Source organism: Rhinolophus ferrumequinum, chromosome 4, assembly GCF_004115265.2.
Source record: "Rhinolophus ferrumequinum isolate MPI-CBG mRhiFer1 chromosome 4, mRhiFer1_v1.p, whole genome shotgun sequence".
Taxonomy (NCBI): Eukaryota; Metazoa; Chordata; class Mammalia; order Chiroptera; family Rhinolophidae; genus Rhinolophus; species Rhinolophus ferrumequinum.
This window is the reverse complement of record NC_046287.1, coordinates 44,529,153-44,550,264: the sequence shown is the minus strand read 5'-3', so window position 1 is coordinate 44,550,264 and position 21,112 is coordinate 44,529,153. Positions and strand designations below refer to the sequence as shown.

The window sequence follows — 21,112 nt, the reverse complement described above, 5'->3', positions numbered from 1 at the left end:
TCATAATCGTGAATATGTGAGGAGTGGGAGGGAGAGAAAACTCATTTCGCTTCCAGCCTTTGACTCCTCTGATTCTTGCCTTGAAGTGAAGTTTAAGTGAGGTCCCGGCAGCAATGATGGCGCCCACAGCAGGCCGTCTATACACAGTAGTTTGTGTGGCTTTGCTGGGAACACACTCTTCATGTTTCTGAGAACTGTGCAGCCTTTGGGAAGTCCATGAGACTGCAGCTACCCAGCTAGAATTTTAGCGGATGAGGGGTCTGCTCTGCCCCCCACAGGTTGGTGGGAATTTGTGATATCGTGTCCCTCTGCCTGCCTGTACCTATAAGGAATCTCGTGCCATGGTTCTCAGAGCTGAACCTGTATCTAGTGTACTCACGGCATGGGCAGGCAGCGCTCTTACTCCCCAAAGGATGTTTGGTAATATCTAGAGATATGTTTTGATCTTCACAAGTGGGGCTTATGCTCCTGGCAGCTAGTGGGTAAGGCCAGGGATGCTGCTAACCACCTAACATGGTGGTTAGGTGCCATATCCACAGCCCCCCCAGCAGAATTAATCAGCCCCCACATCAGTAGTGCAGAAGTCAAGAAACCCTGGCCTAGGACACGTTCGTCGCTCATCACATGGATCACTTTCAAAGGCATAAAAGCCAGAGAGACGCATGTGGGAAGGATGGGGAAGGTAGACATTGTGTCCCAATACCTTTAGAGACTCATAAATGATGAGGAAGTTCCAGATAAAGAAGTCAAACATATTGATAGATAATAGTTTTCTTTTTAAAATGTAATACCACACACTAGTTCATTTAAAAAAAAAAAAACGAAGAAGAAGAAGCTAGAGCAATTGAAAATAGTCAGTTAAATTTCATTCATTCAAATGTATTTTTCAAGAGCCTATTATTTGCCAGGCAGTGTTCTGGAAATGTGGATACGGTACCAAACAAAAGAAATCTCTGCTTCCATTCCATTGGAGGGGACAGACAACAAATAAGATGAATATGTAAAATATGTAGTGTGTCAGATGGAAAAACAAAGCAATGGAGAAAATAAAGCAGGAAAGGTGGATAGCGGTGGGGTTTATGAGAAAGGGGCTTTCATTTTTAAATAGCTTTGTCCAAAATGCCTGTGAGGTAGCACCCATCAGCAAAATAATAGAGAGAAAAAATGTTAAGGCCATTCCAGTTCATTTAAGATATGTCTCTTTACCCTTTTCCCATTTCAGAACAACAAAGTCAGGCGTTTTGCTTTTGAGCTCAAAATGCAGGACAAAAGTAGTTATCTTCTGGCAGCCGACAGTGAAGTGGAAATGGAAGAATGGATCACAACTCTAAACAAGATCCTCCAGCTCAACTTTGAAGCTGCAATGCAAGAAAAGCGAAATGGAGACTCTCATGAAGGTAGGTGGGCCTAGTGTTCCCCAGGTACGGGCACACTCTTCAGGTGTCTTTACTTTCCTCAGAAGGTATAGAGAGTAGACATACATATTGCACAGGTACATGAGAGGTAGGACAGATATGAGTTTTTCACAGATGTGGATTTACTACCCCGACATTGTTTTTATAAGGAAATCGTGTAAGGGGAAGAACCACAGCTTTGGAGGCAGAAAGAAAGACCCGAGTTTAAATCCCAGCAATAAATACCATTTTCGGCTGTGAGACCTTGGGCAAGCTACTTACATTTTCTGACCATTGGTTTACTCACCTATAAAATGGGCGCAAAAAATGGACCATGCATGTCGATGGGTGGATTAAATAAAAAAATGTTATCTCTAGAATCTATCATAGAGTCAGCACTTGAAATACTAATTATAATTCCTGTTGTTATTAATCATGTCCTTTGGAATGTTCAAGACAAAGTTAGGATGGACAGAAGCCTCAGATTAAATGCATAGGAAAAATGTGGCGATGTTCTTGGCAATTCATGGTGGTTGTTTTTTCCAGTTCCTTAGGTGATTCTCAACTCTGGCTGTGTCTTAGAAATACTTGCAAACTTAAAAAATACTCTTTCCTTTGTCCACCAAAGATTCTGAGTGAGTTGGCCTGGGTGCTGCCTGGGGAGGCCTGACTTTTAGCGCAGTCCATGGGTGTGGCCCTGTGGCTGGGGTTCATAGCTAGTGTCCGTTGTAATTAGACAGTGTCCCTGCTGTACCAGCTGTCAAGTGTTTAACTCTTACCCCTGGGCCTGTGCATCCATGTTTTGTTTTTAAAGCTCCAAGGTGTTTCTAATGGACATCCAGAGTTGAAAACCACTGCATTTGAGGGCACATAAGACAAATGGCCTTCCTCCTCCTGTTTTCAATAAAATATGTTCAACTCTGAGTGACTCAGGTAATCTCTTTTGCCATTTTAGATGATGAACAAAGCAAATTGGAAGGTTCCGGTTCCGGTTTAGATAGCTACCTGCCTGAACTTGTCAAGGTAACGTCATCTTAAATCTTTCATTCTTCCTAGAATGATATGGAAATATTTTTCTTTTCATGAAATACTTCTCATTTCATCTGTTGCAATGATTAACACTTACATTGCAGTAAAACATTACAAGGACATTGCAGTTACTGCCCTTTATTTTCTGACCTGAATATTAGGTGAGGTGAAATACACTGCTGACCTGAGTCAGATTTCAGTCTGTTTTCCAGAAATTGCCTTACAAAGTATTCTCTTTTATTATCTTTTAGTGTTTTTTTCTCCATAATATTTAATGCTGCATTACAAGTATTGAAGAAATATCCAAAATACACAGGTAAATGTTCCCAAGCTAACATGGTACTTCACACATATGCACCCCTTATTGAAGTTAATAGACAATTCCAAAATGATGGATCCATGTTAATCTTGCCACTAAACCAAAGAGGGGTTGTCTGTGATATATAAATTGTTCATGGGTCACTCTGAATGGAAAAAAAAAGTTACACCTGTGTTTTTATAATTTTGAGAAACATACATGGTACTGAAAAACACAAAGAAAAACAAAACAACCATATTCCTACCACTCAGATTCAATGTCTTTTTAGCTTCCATATTTAAAATATATATATATATATATGTATATATATATATATATATATATATATATATATATATATATATCAGTTATAGTTGAAGTTCTTTTAAACATCATCCTTATTTCATTCCCTTTTTTCCCCCCTGCAACCTCAATCAGAGACAACCAGTATTATGAGTTTTCTGGGGTTACTTTCATTTAATTTTTATATCTTTACCAATATATCTGTCATAATGATATATGTGGTTGTGTTTGGTATGTTTAAAAATGTTATATAAATGCTGACTTAGTATTCTGCACTTTTGTTTTTCAGTTTAGCATTAGTTTTTTTTAATTTTTAAAATTTATTTTTCAATTACCATTGACATACAATATTACATTAGTTTCAGGTGTACAGAACCACATAGTGATTAGACATTTGTATACCTCACAAAGTGATAACCCCAGTAAGCCTATTACCCGTCTGACACTGTCCACGGTTATTACAGTATTACTAGTGCAGCATTGCTTTTGAGATCCATCCAAGTTGGTATATAGGTTTCGTTCATCCCTATTATAGCATTGTGTAAGCATTTTTTGTGTTATCTATTCTATTACTTCCCATTTTTTTTATATTACAATGTTACAATGAATATCCTTGTACTTGTCTCCTTGTGTACATCTATGAATGATTCTTTTCTAAATGACAGAAATGGCTTTGTCTTCTCTGGCCCTTTATATTCTTACCCTGTTACTGCCTTTCTATTCTTTTTTTTGCAAATACAGTGAACTAGAGACTCTCCACACCCACATCTTAAACACTGTAATAGAAAACATGGTTTATCTATATACGATTATAAATAGACTGGCATTCAACATTGGCCTTTACTTTACACAACGTGATTGTTCTAAAATATAAAATCTCCCTCCCTGGCTGGGACTTTAGAGTATTGTTTTTCTTAGGACTTGACTGTTACCACACAGTATCTTTTTAGCACCTGCTTATTAAAGCTAATTTTAGTGCCACCATTTGAGCCACCTTTTAGGCTGGGAAGTTTTGGTGTGTTTGGCTTTTTCGTGTTATAAGCTTCTATGTATCATATTTTGCATTAAGATTCACTTTGTTGTTTCTGGATGTTGTGGGGTTCACCATTTCTCAAAGCAAAATGTTTGTTGAAACAGATAATATATGCATTGCCATCTAGAATTCAAAAAGTAGCTTTCTGTACTTACTGGGTGAACACAATGAATAACTAGAAGATTCATATTATTTGAGCCTAATGTTGGTTAATTAGAAATCTGTATTTTTTCAAACAATGAAGAAAGACATACAGGAGTTTTGCCCTCTTTCTTCTCTCATTGCCTACTACCATCTGGCCAGCGTAATTCAGAATTCCTTGATCCTAAGACCTAGGGAGATTTAAAACAACAACAACAAAAAACCTGGGTTACATAATGTTGAGCTAAAGAAGCCACACACACACACACACACACACACACACACACACACACAACCATATATATAAAAAACATATTTGGGGCTGTTGTCACACTATGGGTCAAAACCAAGTTAGCTGAAGCTATTTTAGTTGGTAAAATCAATTTTTAATTGGTTTTAACCCCCACTTAATACTTTTTGTTTTGTTTTTATTTTTTTATTCCTTTTTATGGAAGTAGAGCTTACATACAGTAAAATGCTTGAGCACTAATTGTACAGCTTGAAGATTTCACATTTGTGCACTCACATAACCACAACCCCGAACAACGTATAGGACATTAACAGCACCAGCAAACTGTGTTGTAACCCCCTCCAAGCTGATACCCTCATTCTCTTGTCCTCTATCATTGTAGATTAGTTTTGACTGGTCTAGACCTTCCTATAAATGGAATCATACAGTATGCACTCTTTGTGACAGGCTTCTTTAGCTCAATCTTATGTGACCCAGATTTATTTAAAAAAATGGATAGAATTGAATAGAGAATATTAATGTACACTGCCCTTGATAATGATATTGTTTGATAAATATAGATAGATATGGATATGTAGTATATGTGTGCTTTGAGTTGTGATATAAATTATTTTTTACTGTGGGTTATGGTCAAAGCCTGAAAAATGGAGCATTGTAAGGGGTTCAATTGCTGATTTTTTCCCCTAGCTCTCATGTGTTTTACAAATATTTCATTTTAAGAAGGTAGAAACAGAAAGTAATTTTTCAAAGGGATAAAGAAAAAGAATAAAGAAAATTAAAATGTATTGTCATTCACTCAGTCCACTGCCATCACGCCTGTAGGTGCCAGGTGACCATCGGTGATGTGTTTTGTCAGCCTGCTCTGGGCCGTGCAGTGTGAAGGGCCCAGACACCTACTGTGCCCAGTGGATCTGGGGTGGGGATCATTTGTACCTGTTAAGACAGCAGGGAAGTTGACTGTTAACTAGTTGTCCTGATTTTAGAAGGAATGGATGCAATAGTTGGAGAATCTGAGATTGAAGCAGGGAAGGGTGGGGTAGTGGGAGGGAGAGGCTCCAGGCACGCAGCAAGGAGGAGAATTCAGTCAGGAGTTGAAGAGGTAGAGGAAGGAAGGAAGGAAGGAAGAAAGGGAAGGAAGGTGTAAGAAAGCATCCAGGGGGAGATCAGGCCACAGTTCAGCATGAGTGCAGAGAAAGGACTGCAACAATGAGGGCAGGCAGAAGGTGGTTAAAAGTGTAATTTCATGGAAGTCTCCTCTCTGGTCAACTCCTCTTTCTGCTTCGTTTATCCTGTTGCTCTGGCTTTTGTTTTCCACTGTGACTGAGACATAACCAAACAGGATATGAGCGACAGGAAGTTGTTTTAGGACAAAAATAACTGATGTCTCATTCTGGAATATAATGGAGGGGCCCTTTACATATGGTAGGGATGATATGGATTTAGGTTTTCAGAATATTTTGTATATTCTTGACCCTTATGTTTGTACATTTAGTACTGAACATCGTTATTAGTTTCTCATTAGGCAACATGATGTATTTGCCCTAAAACCTGTTCTTTTCTTCCTATTGTCTAATTGTCTAATATGGAACCAAACATGTTTGTTGCAAATGTACCAGCATTTATAGTATCAGAAGACTTACTCTAATAAACATATTTATTGAATACACAAATTGTAAAGTTAGTTAATTGGTTTCTTCCCTTCAAAGGCTAGGATTAATATGATCAGATTGTAAACGCAATTGTTATTTATTTAATAATTTTCTTTCTTTGGTTATATTTATCTTAAGTGACATTGGGACATATACCACCTCCTTGTGTAAAGACAGTATGAAGAAAACCCTTATGCTCCCATCTTATATATTTTTTCTTCTACTGCTTTTCTGTTTTTGAGCTTTTATGTACTCAAAGAACAGCAAGTCACCTTACTTTGGTCTCCCCATGTGATTCTGAAAGAGAAACATTATTTCATGTCAATCCAAAATTACTCACATCCAATTACCTTATCACTTCTTTTTAAAAGCTAACAAACTTGCCTTTCTAGGTAAATCTTCCTTAGTTGAGCACAGGATAAAGAAATGGTGTCTCAAACTTTATAGTATCATTGAGGGTGAGGAACGGTCAGGCAGCCAAGCTCAGCAATACATGTCAGAATCCGTACAGTTTCACATACACCTTTTTAAATTTTTTAAACCAAGTCTGTAATAGATGCTTCCTTCCCTATATCCTAATCTAGAAAATTATGTCATTGTATTCTGATACAAAGGAATTGGCTAGGGTTGCATTTGTGAGGTCAGCTGGCATTCCATTTCTTGGGTCCTCCTTATTCTATAATGCTTTATTATAGCTTTGTGATACAGAGGATGAGATAATGGTCCTGGGGAGTTAGATATCTTGGACATAGTGGAAGCGAACCATGACAGCTTTTAAATTAAAAAGTTTATATTCTGACCTCAAGTATTAAATGAGCCAACACAATATAATTCGGATAACTCATTTTCAAAATAAGATGATGTTAGCCATAGTCTTTGGCCTTTGATTGTTTGGCCTTCTCTGAGATAAACTTAAGACATCGAGTCTACAGCAGTCCTTCTGGAAACTGTGAAATATTTGGACCATAATTACCTCTTAAGACAAGGGAGAAAACATTGTCAGGGTATGTCATTAGTCATTAAACCCAGGTTTTACAGGAGTTGGGAGGACAGCCTTTATTTTAGAAGAAGCACTTTCTTCTTTGACTTTTAAGCAAGTATGAGTTTTTACAGAGAATGGCTCTGCGCATTTCCTTCATTTTCCTCTATATTGAACCCAAAGTATTAGCGGGGCTATGAGTAGGATGGAAGCAACAGGATTTGGGGGAAAAGCCAGTTCATTTCTTCCTACTTCCACAGTATGAACTGACCACGTGTTATTTTAAGGGCAGAGCTGGCTTTGTCACTTTGAGAAGTGCTGGGTGCCATAGTCTGTGGGATAATATTTTTTTACAGCTATATTTTATAGGCATTTCAATTGTGAGGGTATTACATATTACAGGAACTTATTTTGTCTTTACTAAAATTTAAGTAAAAATAAATGTGCTTGTTGTAATAAGTAAAAATATGCAAAATTGTATAAAGAAGGTTAACCTTCCCCTTCGTCCTCTGTTGCAGCATTCCTGAGAGCACCGGTGTTATTAACCCTTTGTAATTCCTCTTTCACCAAACTAATTGCTCATAGAAACATATACACACATACGTAGTGTTTTAGTTGTTGTTTTTTTTTTTTGTTTTGTTTTTGTTTTGTTTTGTTTTGCTATGCTCATAATATATATACATTACTCTGTAAGTTGTTCTGTAAATTAAAAATATGTCGTAGATGTCCCTCTGGGCCATAGAGGATCTAGTTTACTCATTTTCATAGCTGCGTAATATTTCAAATATGGGTGTTGCACAGTTTATTCAGCTATGAAAATGAGTAAATTAGATCCTCTATGGCCCAGAGGGACATCTATGACATATTTATAAACATTTAGGTTATTTTTTATTTTTAGCCTCTACAAATAGTGCACAATAAACATCATAACATATTTATAAGTGTGTTTTTCATGTGCTCTTTTTTCTGTAGGAGAAACTCCCCAAAGTGGGATTTCTGGGTCAGAGGTTATTGTGTTTTTAATTCTTTAAGTATTGACAGGTTAATTTCCTAGTAGGTTGTAACAATTCACATTCCCATTTTTCTGCATCCACACCAAAGGAGTGAAAAATGGTATTTCGCTGCTTTATTTTGTATTTTGCTGCTCAGTAGTGATATTTTTCATATTTTCATATACTTATTTGCCATTTAGGTTTTTTTCCTCTGTCTTGCCTATTCATATATATATATATATATATATATATATATATATATATATTTTTTTTTTAATTTTGTCTAATAGTTCGAGAGTCTGGGCTGTAATGCCAGACAGCCTCAGAACCAGGCTTCTATGTAATGCTGTGAGTTCTTACACAAAGTATTTACTCCTCATGCCTCAGTGTCTTCTCTTTTAAACAAGGATAATAATAGCACCAGCCTCCTAAGGTTGTACAGTTTAAAGGTACACTTTGGATGATATGTAGCAGAGAGACGTTGGCTATTATCAATAAATTATTCATTTTTATCATTATGATGCTTTCAGATATTCATTATTCCCTGGCTTTGGGGCAAAGCCCTGCCTGTCCTGAGCTTCATTTTCTTACTGTCCAGGTTTTACTTGCTAATTCCTTCAAACACTATCCATCAGGCATCCCTCTGTTTAATGTACCTTAGACCTTGGGAGGGGTGGGAGGTACTTTAAGAGGCTGAGTTTGCTTTTTATCTATCTCATAGCAGAGCTGTCAATGTATGTAAGGCAGATTATACACTTTCAGGTTAATTTTACATCTAAAGTTGCCCCTTGTTTTCCCTTGAGTGGTTTCTCCAGTGAAGAGTCTATCTCTCGGCTATTAGTGGCAACATCAGGATGCTCTGAGTTTATTTTGGCTGGTTGTTTGTTTTTTCTTTTAATGTGTCTGCTTCCCTGTTTGTCCTCTAAATTATATGGAGCTCATAGCAGTCATTCTTGCTTTATTCATTGCTCACCTCCTAGCACAGTCAGCTTGAAACAACGAGCATCGTTCAGCAAGGCACCAGGAATTGCATCTCAGCACCCATTGCTGTACTCTGGTGTCTGAGATCCCAGTATTCACCTTTGTAGAAGGACTTGAGCAGAAATTCAGGAGCAGAATGCGTTCCTGTTGCTGGTGGCTCACAGCAGGTGGTGCCGATGTGTTTGTCAGGAAATGTCATGGGCTATATACAAAGTAAAACAAACTCCATGGGTGCAGTTAAGTAGGTTCTGCATGTACATGTTCTGGCTCTTCTGATGTGAAAATGAGGAAAGGTGATAGGCAAGATGGAGTTGAAAAGCTGTCCCATCCCCCATCTGGAGCAAGCCTACCTCAGCCACAGGCACCTGTTTTCCTGTAAGCATGACCAGACGGTTTGTAGGAACGCCCCTGAACCTCCAGAAGCCTGAAAACTCTCCGAGTTAGCATCAAGATAAATTTTGTTGTGGCAAGAGACGAGCCCTCATCTTGTTCAACATTTTTACTCAGATATGAAAATGGGGTCCAGGGAGGCTAACTAGTTCATACTGCTAGTTAACGACTGAACTACAACTAGAATCCAGATTCTTGATTCGTATTGTGGTGGTCATTTCATTTTGCTAGACAGAGACAGTTGGTTAAATACAGAGGGTGCCAAAAAAAAAAATGTATGCACATTTTAAGAAAGGGAAAACCTGTATTAATATGGTAACATTCAATATACGCCCATGACAAAAGATGAATGCAAGTCCCCGGTATAGTCGGGATAGAGTTTGGACCATTGCTAAGCACTTATTAAAACAGCTATATGCCTAAGAAAATTAAGGTGATGCTCACTTTCTCATTACCCATGATTAGAAATGGAATAATAGACCTTGTTTAGCCACCAGCAGAGGCTAAGACACCCTCTCCACTGTGGCTGTCACTGACCCATCACGTGGAGAGATGTGATTTTGTGGCAAGGAGCAGAGATGAGAGAGGACATTCTGTTCTGACTTTATAGATTTAACCATGGAGATTGAGAGTCACCAGAACAGGATATAGATGGAGAGGCATGAGGCATGCGAAATAATGTGGCTGGAGATGATGTCTAACTTGTGGATATCTTAGAAGCTTCTTTCTGTTCCCAAACCCCACTCTTCCAGCCCCCATCTCTGCCACCATATGTGTCTTTCCCTCATTGGCTTCTCTTCTCCAAGTATGTAATTTCAGCCTTCCTCCGTACCTTGTGCTCAAGTTCCAGCTCTAGCCGTCTCCTGAGTGTTTCCGGCTGGGACTCCCACAGGCATCTCCAAACTCCACTTTATCACCTTCTCCACAAACCTGCTTTCCCCCTGAATTATCTGTCTCAGTCAATGGATTGACCAGTCAGCAGGCTACCCAAGCTAGGAATGTGGGATTTGTTAGGGGCCTTGCTTGTGTGAAACTGGGAGGCAGTTGTGATAACCCCGGAGAGACCACATGGGCTTCCTCGTCTTTCCCTTTGTAATCCACTGCCTCATACCTACCTGAGTGATACTTCAAAATACAGAACTGGTTATTTTATTCCCTTGCTTAAAATACTGTAGGATTTTTTGGATTCTGAATGAAATCTCCAGTCTCTTACATACAAATCCCAGTCTCATTTCTCGTTTTCCATCACCGTGTTCAGTCCTAATGAATGACTCGGTCATTACTTAGGTGTGACTTGTATCTTCGCACCTGCCGTACTGCTGCACCTTCTCCCAGAATGCCCTTCTCTCCTTTCCCGGCATGTGCTTGGGCCTTCCTTCCCCTGGGAGCTTTTCCCTGACTGCCACCTCCTAGTCCAGATAGCTCTCACTGTACCTTGGGCTTTCTTGTGCCATTCTCACTGCCTGTTCATGTTCCGTCTTCCCAGTGAGTGCCCCTTGGGGATAGGGACTTTGTTTCCTTCACGTTTGTGTCCCTAGTGCCTGACATATAACAGGTACTTAATAAATATTTATTGAGTGAATCAGAAATGCCCCCTCTTGCCTGCCATAAACAACTATGATTATCCTTTAAGATCTGGCCTAGATTTCTCTATCCCACTATTCAAAACATATTCCTTTCTCTCTCTTTGCTTGTATATTCACTCTCAGGTAGACCCCAATCCTTTCTACCATGTAGGCTCATTTCCACATTCAGTGTCTGATCTGTGCTGTGCATCCTTTTCATTCAGCCCGAAATGTTCATGTTTTCTTCCTTTTCGCTGTCTCAATTCCACCCCTTCATTCAAAGCCTGTCCCCTATTCTGTTAACTTATGAAGCCTTTCTTCCTATATATTTTTCTTTCTTTCTTTCCTTTTCTTTCTTTCTTTCTTTCTTTCTTTCTTTCTTTCTTTCTTTCTTTCTTCCTTCCTTCCTTCCTTCCTTCCTTCCTTCCTTCCTTCCTTCCTTCCTTTCTTCCTTCCTTTCGTTCTTTCTTTTAATTAAATTAATTGGGGATGACAATGGTTAGTAAAATTACAATAAGTTTCAAGTGTACAATTCTAGAATACATCATCTCTATAAGCCTTTCTTGATAGTAATGCCTAATTATTCTGTTGTTTTCTTTGTACTGTTTTTGACTCTCCAGTTGATTGTCAGCTGCATTAGGGCAGGGATCAGGTGTTAACCTTTTTTCCCCCACAGCACTCTCACTGTGTGCTGTGCACTTGACAGTCTGTCCTTGTTGATTGACATGCAGCTGAGTCTCCAAGATGAGGGCAGAGTTGTCTGGCAGCCTGGCTGTTCCAGATGGGGCAGTTTTCAAACATATTTGGACACCTCTGTAAGAAAAGGTTCTGTTTTTTTTTAATGTAATTTTTATGTTTTGTTTATTTTGTTATCAGAGTACCAGAGAAGCAGAAATCAAACTGAAAAGTGAAAGCAGAGTTAAGCTTTTTTACTTGGACCCAGATGCCCAGGTAGGAACTATTTTAATGTTCAAAATTTAAAACTAAGTTTGGGAAAGAAAACGTTTGACAGATTGTTTGTTTATTTACTTATTTGTTTGCTTATTTATTTTGGATTGATAAGGTATATAACAACAATATAGAAAATTCAGGGGGAGGAGGAAAAATAAAAACAACCTATAATCTCATTACCATAGCACAACCATTGTGAATATTTGATATTCAACAGATTGTTGAAAATTGAGAGAGATTTATCCAAAGACATTTTCAAGTCCCCAAAGAACATATAATTTACCCTGTAGAATAACTGTCAAAAAATAACAAGCATTGTTGCAGATGCCCAGTAAATAGTGATATTTCCTGACTAGCCTGAGCTCAGGCCCAAGTACAAAGGTTTGCAGTACATGCGATCCACATCTAGGTCCCAACAAAATCCAAACCGCATGGAGGGACCTCCACGACTGTCCACAAATAGGATTGCTCTGAGGGGATGACAGTTCTGCTCTTTTCCCTTCTGTATTTTTCCCCTCTTTACTTGTGGTCTTTTTTATAGAACTTCTTTCCCCCCAATTAACTTTAATAATAAATATTTTTCTAATGCTTCTTCACAGACTTCATAACCCTATATTTATCTTTTGGTTTCTGAAAATTTTTTATTTGTTGTAGTAAAGTATACATAACATAAAATTTACCATTTTAACCCTTTTTAAGTGTGTGATTCAGTGGCATTAAGTACTTTCACAAATGTTGTGTAACCATCACCACCATCCATTTCCAGAACTTTTTCACCCTTCCAAACAGAAACTCCTTCTCCATTAAACAGTGACTCCCCTACTCCCTTTTCTCATCCCCAGCAACCTCTGTTCTACTTTCTGTCTTTATGAGTTTGGAAACTTACATATGTGAGATCATCCAGTATTTGTCCTTTGGTGTCTGGCTTATTCCACTTACCAGAATGTTTTCAAGGTCCATCCATGCTGTAGCATGTGTCAGAATTTTATTCCTTTTTGTGGCTGAGTAATATTCCATGGTTTGTAGACACTACATCCTGTTTATCCATTCCTCTATTGAAGGACACTGCATTGTTCATAACCATAATTGTTAAGCTCTGCATGATAATCCATTAAGTAGGTATATCATCGTTTGACCATTATTATAAACTATATAAACTTATAACAGTAACACTATTTTAATGAGTATATATGGCTTTTCCATATTTTAGGCAGTTTTCTTAGGTTATATTTATTATGGGACTTTTTTTAATGTGAGCATAATGTATTTATACATTTGCATTTCTTTTAAAGAAGCTTGACTTCTCATCACCTGAGCCAGAAGTGAAGCCATTTGAAGAGAAATTTGGAAAAAGAATTCTTGTCAAGTGCAATGATTTATCTTTCAATTTACAATGCTGTGTTGCCGAGAATGAAGAAGGACCTACTACAAATGTAATTTTCCTTAAAGATTTTTTTCAATATTCCAAGATTTCAGATGTGCTCATTGCATGACATGAAATCCTAGCTCCTGGTGTTAAGGAAGTACAATGTTTAGATCAGGATGTGGAGGGTTGTTTAGCATTCAGGGACAGGATGTTTATGACAAAGGATAGGGATCAAGGCTATTTCTCATTAGCAGTAATTTACATCTGTCATAAAGAGGTCTAGTAATTTCTTCTTGGATAGCAACATCCTCCTTTTCCCTGAAAATGTCAGCTATCGTGATGGTCTGGATTATTTTGTTTTGTTCAGGTAGAGCCTTTCTTTGTTACTCTGTCCCTGTTTGACATAAAGTACAACCGAAAGATTTCTGCCGATTTCCATGTGGACCTGAACCATTTCTCAGTGAGGCAGATGCTGGCTACCACTTCCCCAGCTCTGATGAACGGCGGCAGCAGGCAGAGCTCACCTGCCCTTCAGGACATCCTTCATGAAGCCTCCATGCAGTATCCGAAGCAGGTAGGGAGCAAGAGCCCAGCAGCCATGCTACTAAGACTGACTTACCTTGCACATGCTGTGCAAATACGTAGAGACTTTGTCATGCACAATTGGGAAGTGAGGCTGCTGGTTATATTGACAGCATATATAATTATACAGTAAAAGCAAACAGAGAGAAGTGGTTTTCGATTTCTCAATTCCTTTTCCTAAACTTTCTGCTAGTTGCCTCCCCGACCCAATAGCCTATTTGAGCAGATGATGAACTATCTGGTCAGGTAACCAGTTTGGCACTGGGTGCTTCTTAATCGCTACACTGTTTTGCTGTTCTTTGCTGCTTTAGAACCTTTGCTGTTCATAGGATGTGTTTAACATGGCTGTGAATTCGACTCACTGGAGAAAATTGTTTGTCCCCTAGGGAATATTTTCAGTCACATGTCCTCACCCAGATATATTTCTTGTGGCTAGAATTGAAAAAGTCCTTCAGGGGAGCATTACCCACGGTGCTGAGCCATACATGAAAAGTTCAGACTCTTCTAAGGTACGGATGACTTTTATACTTTGTGATGATAAATAAAAAGGGGAAAAAAAAGGGGTTCTCTGTTGAAGTAGAAATGCTTAAAGAAATCAAAGTTAAACCATATTTATATTTCAAAAGATATAGACTACTGTACATAGATTTACTCTTATATTTAATCTATGTATCCGATTTTCAATGAAAAGTAGTATTGTGTGTAAACAAAATGCTTCATTTGGCTAGACTGTCCTGATACATCATGAAATAATTTGCAAAGGAATTACCAGTTTAAAGTAAACTGTTATTACAAAGTACATGTATTATATTCAGATATAGTTCATCCACTTGTTGCTGTGTCTCTTGGGATCTGGAATTATATTTGGGTACATTCATACTCAAATATGAGACAGAAAACCAGACAGACTAAGAGATGAGCTGGCTCAGATGTTCTGGCCGGTATTGGTGGTGGGTCAGGCCTATGTGTGCTTTGTCAGTTGGGGCAGGGTGTTGGTGGCAGAGGTGGAGCGACCATAGTTAGCAAAGGGAAAGAAACATACATGATGTATGTTTGGTGTACGAGTATGTGCGAAGCACACTGGGGAGTGTGTAGGTGTGGGTGTACCGTAGTATACCATAGAATTATTGAACATTAGAAGTCATCTAGTCCAAGACCTCCTTTCACACTTTAGAAAACGGAGGCTTACAAAGTTTAGTTACCTACTCAGTGTCCCACAGCTAGAGTGACCAAGCGGCAGTTAACTGTCACTTTCTAGCACATTGAGCTACCTGGTTAGAGGAAGCTGTTGAATGCTGTCCCTGCTAGTTTTACAGTATTTTTAGTTTAAAAAATTTTTTTTGGTAAGTGGTGATTTGAGAGATGGCCCTGATAACAATCAATGACCAAGGACTGGTCAGCAGAGGAGGAGACACCCCAGAGGCTTAATGGAGGTTCACTGAGCTAATTCAGAGCTTTTTTCTCTCTGTGGCCACCAATACATCTCAGGTGTGTTCACCGAGATGCAGGACAGCCCTTAAAGAACAGGTTCTAGGAGTCAGACACCTGGGTGCTGAGCACCTAACTGGCCTGGATACCAACTCGGTGACAAATCATGTCACCTCTCTGGGTGCCGGATGTCCCACCTGTACTTGAAGCTTGATGCTATTACCTGTCCCTGCCTTCCTCTCAGGGATAGTGCTAGGATCAAACAGATAATGTACAGGACAGTGCGAATATGGACACTGCAAATCACTGAGACATGTGGGACGTTGTTATCAGTTATTACAGCCCCAGTCAAGGAAAAGCCCATTTACCCAGGCACATTGTTTTATACGGTATGCCTTTCTGGCTGATAAAAGCTGAGTAAAGTTGGGTCTCTGGAGAGAAGATGTTTTATTTTTTACATCAAGTCTGTAAAACCTTGGATGAGAAGCTCTTTTAGCTCTTTAATGTTTTGATTAATAATCAATGAAGGCCCAAGATACATTTACTCCCCTGACTGTGTCTGTATGCGTGACACTTCCAATTTTGCTACTTCTGCCTGCCACGTGCAGGGTTTGAAAGGTGGTAGCTCATGTTGGTGCAAAATTACATATCGCTGTGGACTAGACATTGTATTCCACACTTCTTGTCCATTTGAGCATCTGCTGATGTCTGCTCTTTCTTCATCACTTACGGGATGTAAAGCTCAGCCATGTACACACTATTCCGCCTATTCACACCTCCAAGGCAGTCAATTAAAGCAGAGATTAAGACTCAACCATCTCACATCAGATTAGAAGGTTTGGCAGGGATATCACAGAGGATAATTGTTTTCTGTATATCAAAATTGTCTCCTCCTGTTTTCCAAGATGCTCTAGAACATCATTTGGAGTAAATTTTTGTTTTAGAGGAAATTTTTATGAAAAGTTTCTTTAGGTGTCTCCCATGAATAGATTCTTTTTAAAAAAGAAAGAAAAGGGAAAAAAAACCTAAAGGGCAAACATGAGTTTTTCACTCTGACTTTCACATACGTTGTGTTCCATTTGCACCCTTGGGAAGTCTGAGAGCTCAGTCCTCATTCACTGCGGGGAAGAGTGAAACTTATTTGAAGACTGCGTTTTAGTTTTACTTTCTATGCAAATACTGCATTTTACTCCACAATGTAGTGAGTATTGTTAGAAGCTAAAAATAATAGTTTCTACCAAAATTGCGACTCCAGGCTGGTAGGCCATTTTACCCGATGATTGCATACCTTCGAACGTAACCCGCTGGAATAAGGGAGGGAGGGACTAGATGGGCTCCTGACATCTGTTTCAATCAAGACGTGTTTCCCAGATCCCTCATGAAGGCAACAGTCCCCACAGTGTGATTATGGTAGACTCATAATGTTTCGTAATGGGAGGGGATAATGAAAAGTGTAAACCAAGCCCTTTGGTTTTAACTGTGGAAAGTGGAACCCAAAGAGGTGTGATGGCTTATAGGGTCATGGGGCTGGTTTCAATTTGACTGAGAGACACATGGCTCTATTGTTCTACTTGTGAGCCTTCTCGATGAGCGCTCTAAAACCTGGCGCACACAGATCACGGGCGGTCTTTTCGGATGCAGGTTCTGACCCAGGAGCTCGGGGGTGGGGCCTGAGACTCTGCATTCCTGACAAGTTCCCATGATGCTGCAGCTCTGCATGACACACACTGGTTCACGGGCACTAGGTCACTTGTCCCAAAATTGGTTCAACTTTGATGTACTTAAATCATGTAAAAGACCCTTCAACACATCACTCTGAATCAATCAAACTTTGCATTGGTACCAATGCAGTATCCCAGTACAAGCAAATTTGGGGAAATTAAGTGCCATGTGCTTTAGTAATAGGGATATAGTTGATTAACAGACGTGCCACGTGTACATGTTAGGCCCGAAGCAAATCTTCCTCACTGTGCACTATAGCGGTAATAAGTCAACCCATAACAAGCCCAAATTGATCATTAGAAAGTAAAAATAATAGCAGTTTATACTTAGAAAGCAAGACGGTAGCAATTGAAAGCCCTGGCTAACGTAAGTCAACACCTGTAATGTCTTAATAATGAATATTTATTCGCAAATTATGGGACTCTGCACAAGCCAGTGCACATTAGGAGCTGTGAAAGCTTAGTATTCTCATTAATGTTCTCACTTGAAGTCTAGTAATGGGATATATTTGGGTATGAATACCAAGGATTAGTAATTATTGATAATTCAGTGACTTATCATAAGTAGGCCTTATTCATAAAGAACAGTGAAAGCCTATGATAAGGCACGCTCGTTGCCTGCGAAAGCAACATTTTGGATAAGAAAAGACATGCCATTTTGGAAACAGTCCTCATCCTATGTTCGTTGAAAATCACTGCTAGAGAATGCATTAAACAGAATACTCTGCGCTGAGTGTAAATCCATCCATATTCATTACCACCAGATGTGCTTTTCCATGCATCTGATACCACAGGAAGTGCTTATTTGATGAACATGGATGATGGTTCTTTACATGCGAATTCTCCTGTCAGGGATGTAGTGTCTCATTATCATTTATTCTCATGTCTTCAAGGTTGCTCAGAAGGTGCTGAAGAATGCCAAGCAGGCATGCCAGAGACTAGGACAGTACCGGATGCCATTTGCTTGGGCAGCAAGGTAAGGGGAATATCTGTTATGCCTTTGATATAGATATATGGATGGATGGATGGATAGATAGATAGATAGACTTATAGATCGACCGACCTATTCTGTCTATTGCAAAGAGGATTTAAATGTATAAAACTGAAAAACAAATAAGCCCCTTCTCTGAGTAATCATTTATTAGAGTCACAGAAAGGGAAGATGCTGGTTGGAAGGTAGCTAGGTAGAACTGGCAGGATGAACAGGAGTGTATGTTGCAGAGATGGCATTCCAGGTTCCAGCCACATGTCACCAGCTGGGAGTGGGGTGGCAGCCCAGTGAGGCCTGCAGATCCTCTTTATTTGTTAGCTCTACTTCTTAAACATTTGCCGATGTATGTTGTTTCCTAAGCACAAGCCATTTGCTGGAAATGTTTTCTATGTAAATTGAGTTAGTTGTGTTCATCCTCATAAACATCTTCCGTGTTTTTAGATAATGACATTTCTGTTGGCTACAGCTGACGGACTAATAATCAGTCTTCACATAGAAACCAGAATTCAGTTGTGGATTTATTTTGGTCTTTTGGAAACTCAGTTTAGAAATGTTGTTTGGTTATTTCAGGACGTTGTTTAAGGATACATCTGGAAGCCTTGACAAAAATGCCAGATTCTCTGCTCTCTACAAACAAGACAGCAATAAGCTCTCCAATGACGACATGCTCAAGTTCCTTGCTGACTTTCGGAAGTGAGTCTCAAGGCCTTACTTATTTCCACACCTGAAAAATAGGAATTGTTTGGTGGGGAGGGAGGACGTGGGAGTAGTCTTTTCAACTGCTCCACTCAAACATCATAGGACATGTTGGATAAGCATGAACTTTACCTCAAGTCCTTGGGAAGGAACAGAGACTTTGAACTTGGAAGAATAACCTGGTTAATTTGAACTCTGTAAAGGATGTTTTTGGTGGTCATGTGAAGTGTGGGTTGGAGGTAGAGAGGAGCCTAGGGAGGAAGGAGAGAGTTGAGGAACCTTTGGTAAGAGATCGGAGGGACTCAGCAAAGCCGCTGCAAGTGGAAATAGCAAGAAGGGGACTAATTCAAGTCATGTCAGAGAGGCCCACTTACTACTTCATTTCCTGATTGAGTGTTACTATGGAAGGAGAGAGAAAAATGGGTGGTAGTCTCAGGTAAATAACACCCAGGTGTCTGCCATGCGCAGTGGAGTGCCTGGTGGTACTATTAACTGAATGGGTGATGAGCGGAAGGATAATAATTTATATAATACTTATTGTTTATAAGCATTGTTCTAAATGCTTTCCCCATATTAATGAAGCTTTAGTTTCCTGGAGCTGCCATCACGAAGTACCGCAAACTGTGTGTCTTAAAACAGCGGAAATTTATTCTCACAATTCCAGAGATTAGCAGCCCGAAATCAAAGTGTTGGCAGGGCCCACGCCCTCTGAGATCTCTAGGGCAGGATCTTTCCTTGCCTCTTCCAGCTTCTGGGCTCCCCGGGTGTTTCTTGGCTTATGGCAGCATCACTCCAATCTCTGCCTCTGTTTTCACACGGCTGTCTTCCTGTGGGTCTCTGTCTAAGTTTTGTTCTTATAAGAACACATCATATTGGATTAGGGCCAACCCTAGTGGCTTCATCTTCACTTGATTACATCTGCAAAGACCCTATTTCCAAATAAGGTCGCACTCATAGGTACTCGGGTTAAGACTTCAACGTATCTTTTTGGGGACACAATTCAACCCATAACAACGTGGTAAAGAGAGGTTAAGCAATGGTGGAAATCAGTCTGGCTGAGAATCTGCTCTTATCTACTCTGTCATAAGGAATTCATTTCTGACCTTATAAAAACTGATTTCCTTTGCTAGGGATGTAGGTTTTAGAATTTTTCTGGGAGAATTCTGGGAATGAGAAAGAACTGAGGGTTATTAACAGATAATGAAATAAAAAGAATGGCCAAGAGCCAGCTGCTAATTAATTTATACCATACGAACCTTTCAGTCTTTTTTTATTTGAAAAACAAAATGCACACCAAAGAAACAATATCAGTTTGCCAAGAACTCAAGAATTGCTGTTTTCACTTTCTTTAACTTCGTTTTCACCTTTTTCTTACTTCTCTCTTTCAAAATAGAGCCATAATTAACATCTCTTCAAAACCTTTACTTACTTATATTGAGTAATGTCATACATTATGTGCTGTCATGAATAGAGACTTGGTATTTTACATTTATTTGATTTGCTCATGGTCGTGTCTTTTCTCACTTCTACAAGGAATTTGAAGGCACGAAGGCAAAGTATAGAAAATAGAATATTTTCTTTACAATGTAGACCTTTTTTAATGCTACCACATAGGGTAATTTAGGTTAGAACACTAGGAGGGTTTTTGCTCGAGACTTACATATACGTGTTTATCTGTACCTTTATGTTTTTTGTCCCCAACTTTGACGTTCTTACCTCCATTTCCCTCTAGTTGCACTGCACTCAAGCAGGTGGGGCTACCTGCCTCTCTCAACCCACTGTGTACTGTCATTCCACTGTGCTTTGCCCTTGTCCTGCATGATGTCCCCGTTCTGCCCCATCAAGCGGCACACAAGTGACAGACACATACAGCGTACACATTCCCCTTCTGCTGTTGTCTCTCTGAGGGAACCCTACTCATCTTTCAAAGCCCAGTCCGTAACTCACTTCCATGTTGGGAGACATATGCCAGCTCTCTCGGCTTCTCTGCTTGGGTCTCCCCTTCTCTTTAAGGGAGATCAGTACAGCCCTGCCTCCTAGAACTGTGGTGGGAATAGATGAAAATACGTGTCAGGGTGATTTCTCTCGCTTTGAGTACTGGTCTCATCCCCTATTCCTTCTCAGTACCCGAGGCCTCTGCCTTCTGGTAGAGGCTCATACAAACTCTAAGGAAGCAGTTATCATATGTCTCAAGTTGTTGACAGTTGACAGTATCCCCTCGATTTTTGGCTTCTTGAGGACAGGAATCATATCTTGTTTGTAGCCATAGTGCCTCATGTACTGCCTGTTGTGTCTCATCGTAAGCACTTGATAAATGCTGCTTGAAATGTCTCCTAGACATAAATTCGGTGATTTTGTTTAAACAAAAATATC

The 21,112-nt window shown here is 39.4% G+C and overlaps 1 protein-coding gene across 10 annotated transcripts in view; it reads left to right on the top strand.

Moving 5' to 3' along the window:
- Positions 1-21,112, top strand: part of DOCK9 (dedicator of cytokinesis 9) — a 257,537-nt gene that overhangs the window by 148,142 nt on the left and 88,283 nt on the right. For all 10 annotated transcript variants that reach the window (XM_033105052.1, XM_033105055.1, XM_033105056.1 and 7 more), the window contains 8 exons: positions 1,223-1,397; positions 2,350-2,417; positions 11,881-11,955; positions 13,248-13,388; positions 13,689-13,895; positions 14,290-14,412; positions 17,946-18,028; positions 18,614-18,736. In XM_033105052.1, coding sequence (XP_032960943.1) covers positions 1,223-1,397; positions 2,350-2,417; positions 11,881-11,955; positions 13,248-13,388; positions 13,689-13,895; positions 14,290-14,412; positions 17,946-18,028; positions 18,614-18,736 — 995 coding nt within the window. The remainder of the gene's footprint in view (positions 1-1,222; positions 1,398-2,349; positions 2,418-11,880; positions 11,956-13,247; positions 13,389-13,688; positions 13,896-14,289; positions 14,413-17,945; positions 18,029-18,613; positions 18,737-21,112) is intronic.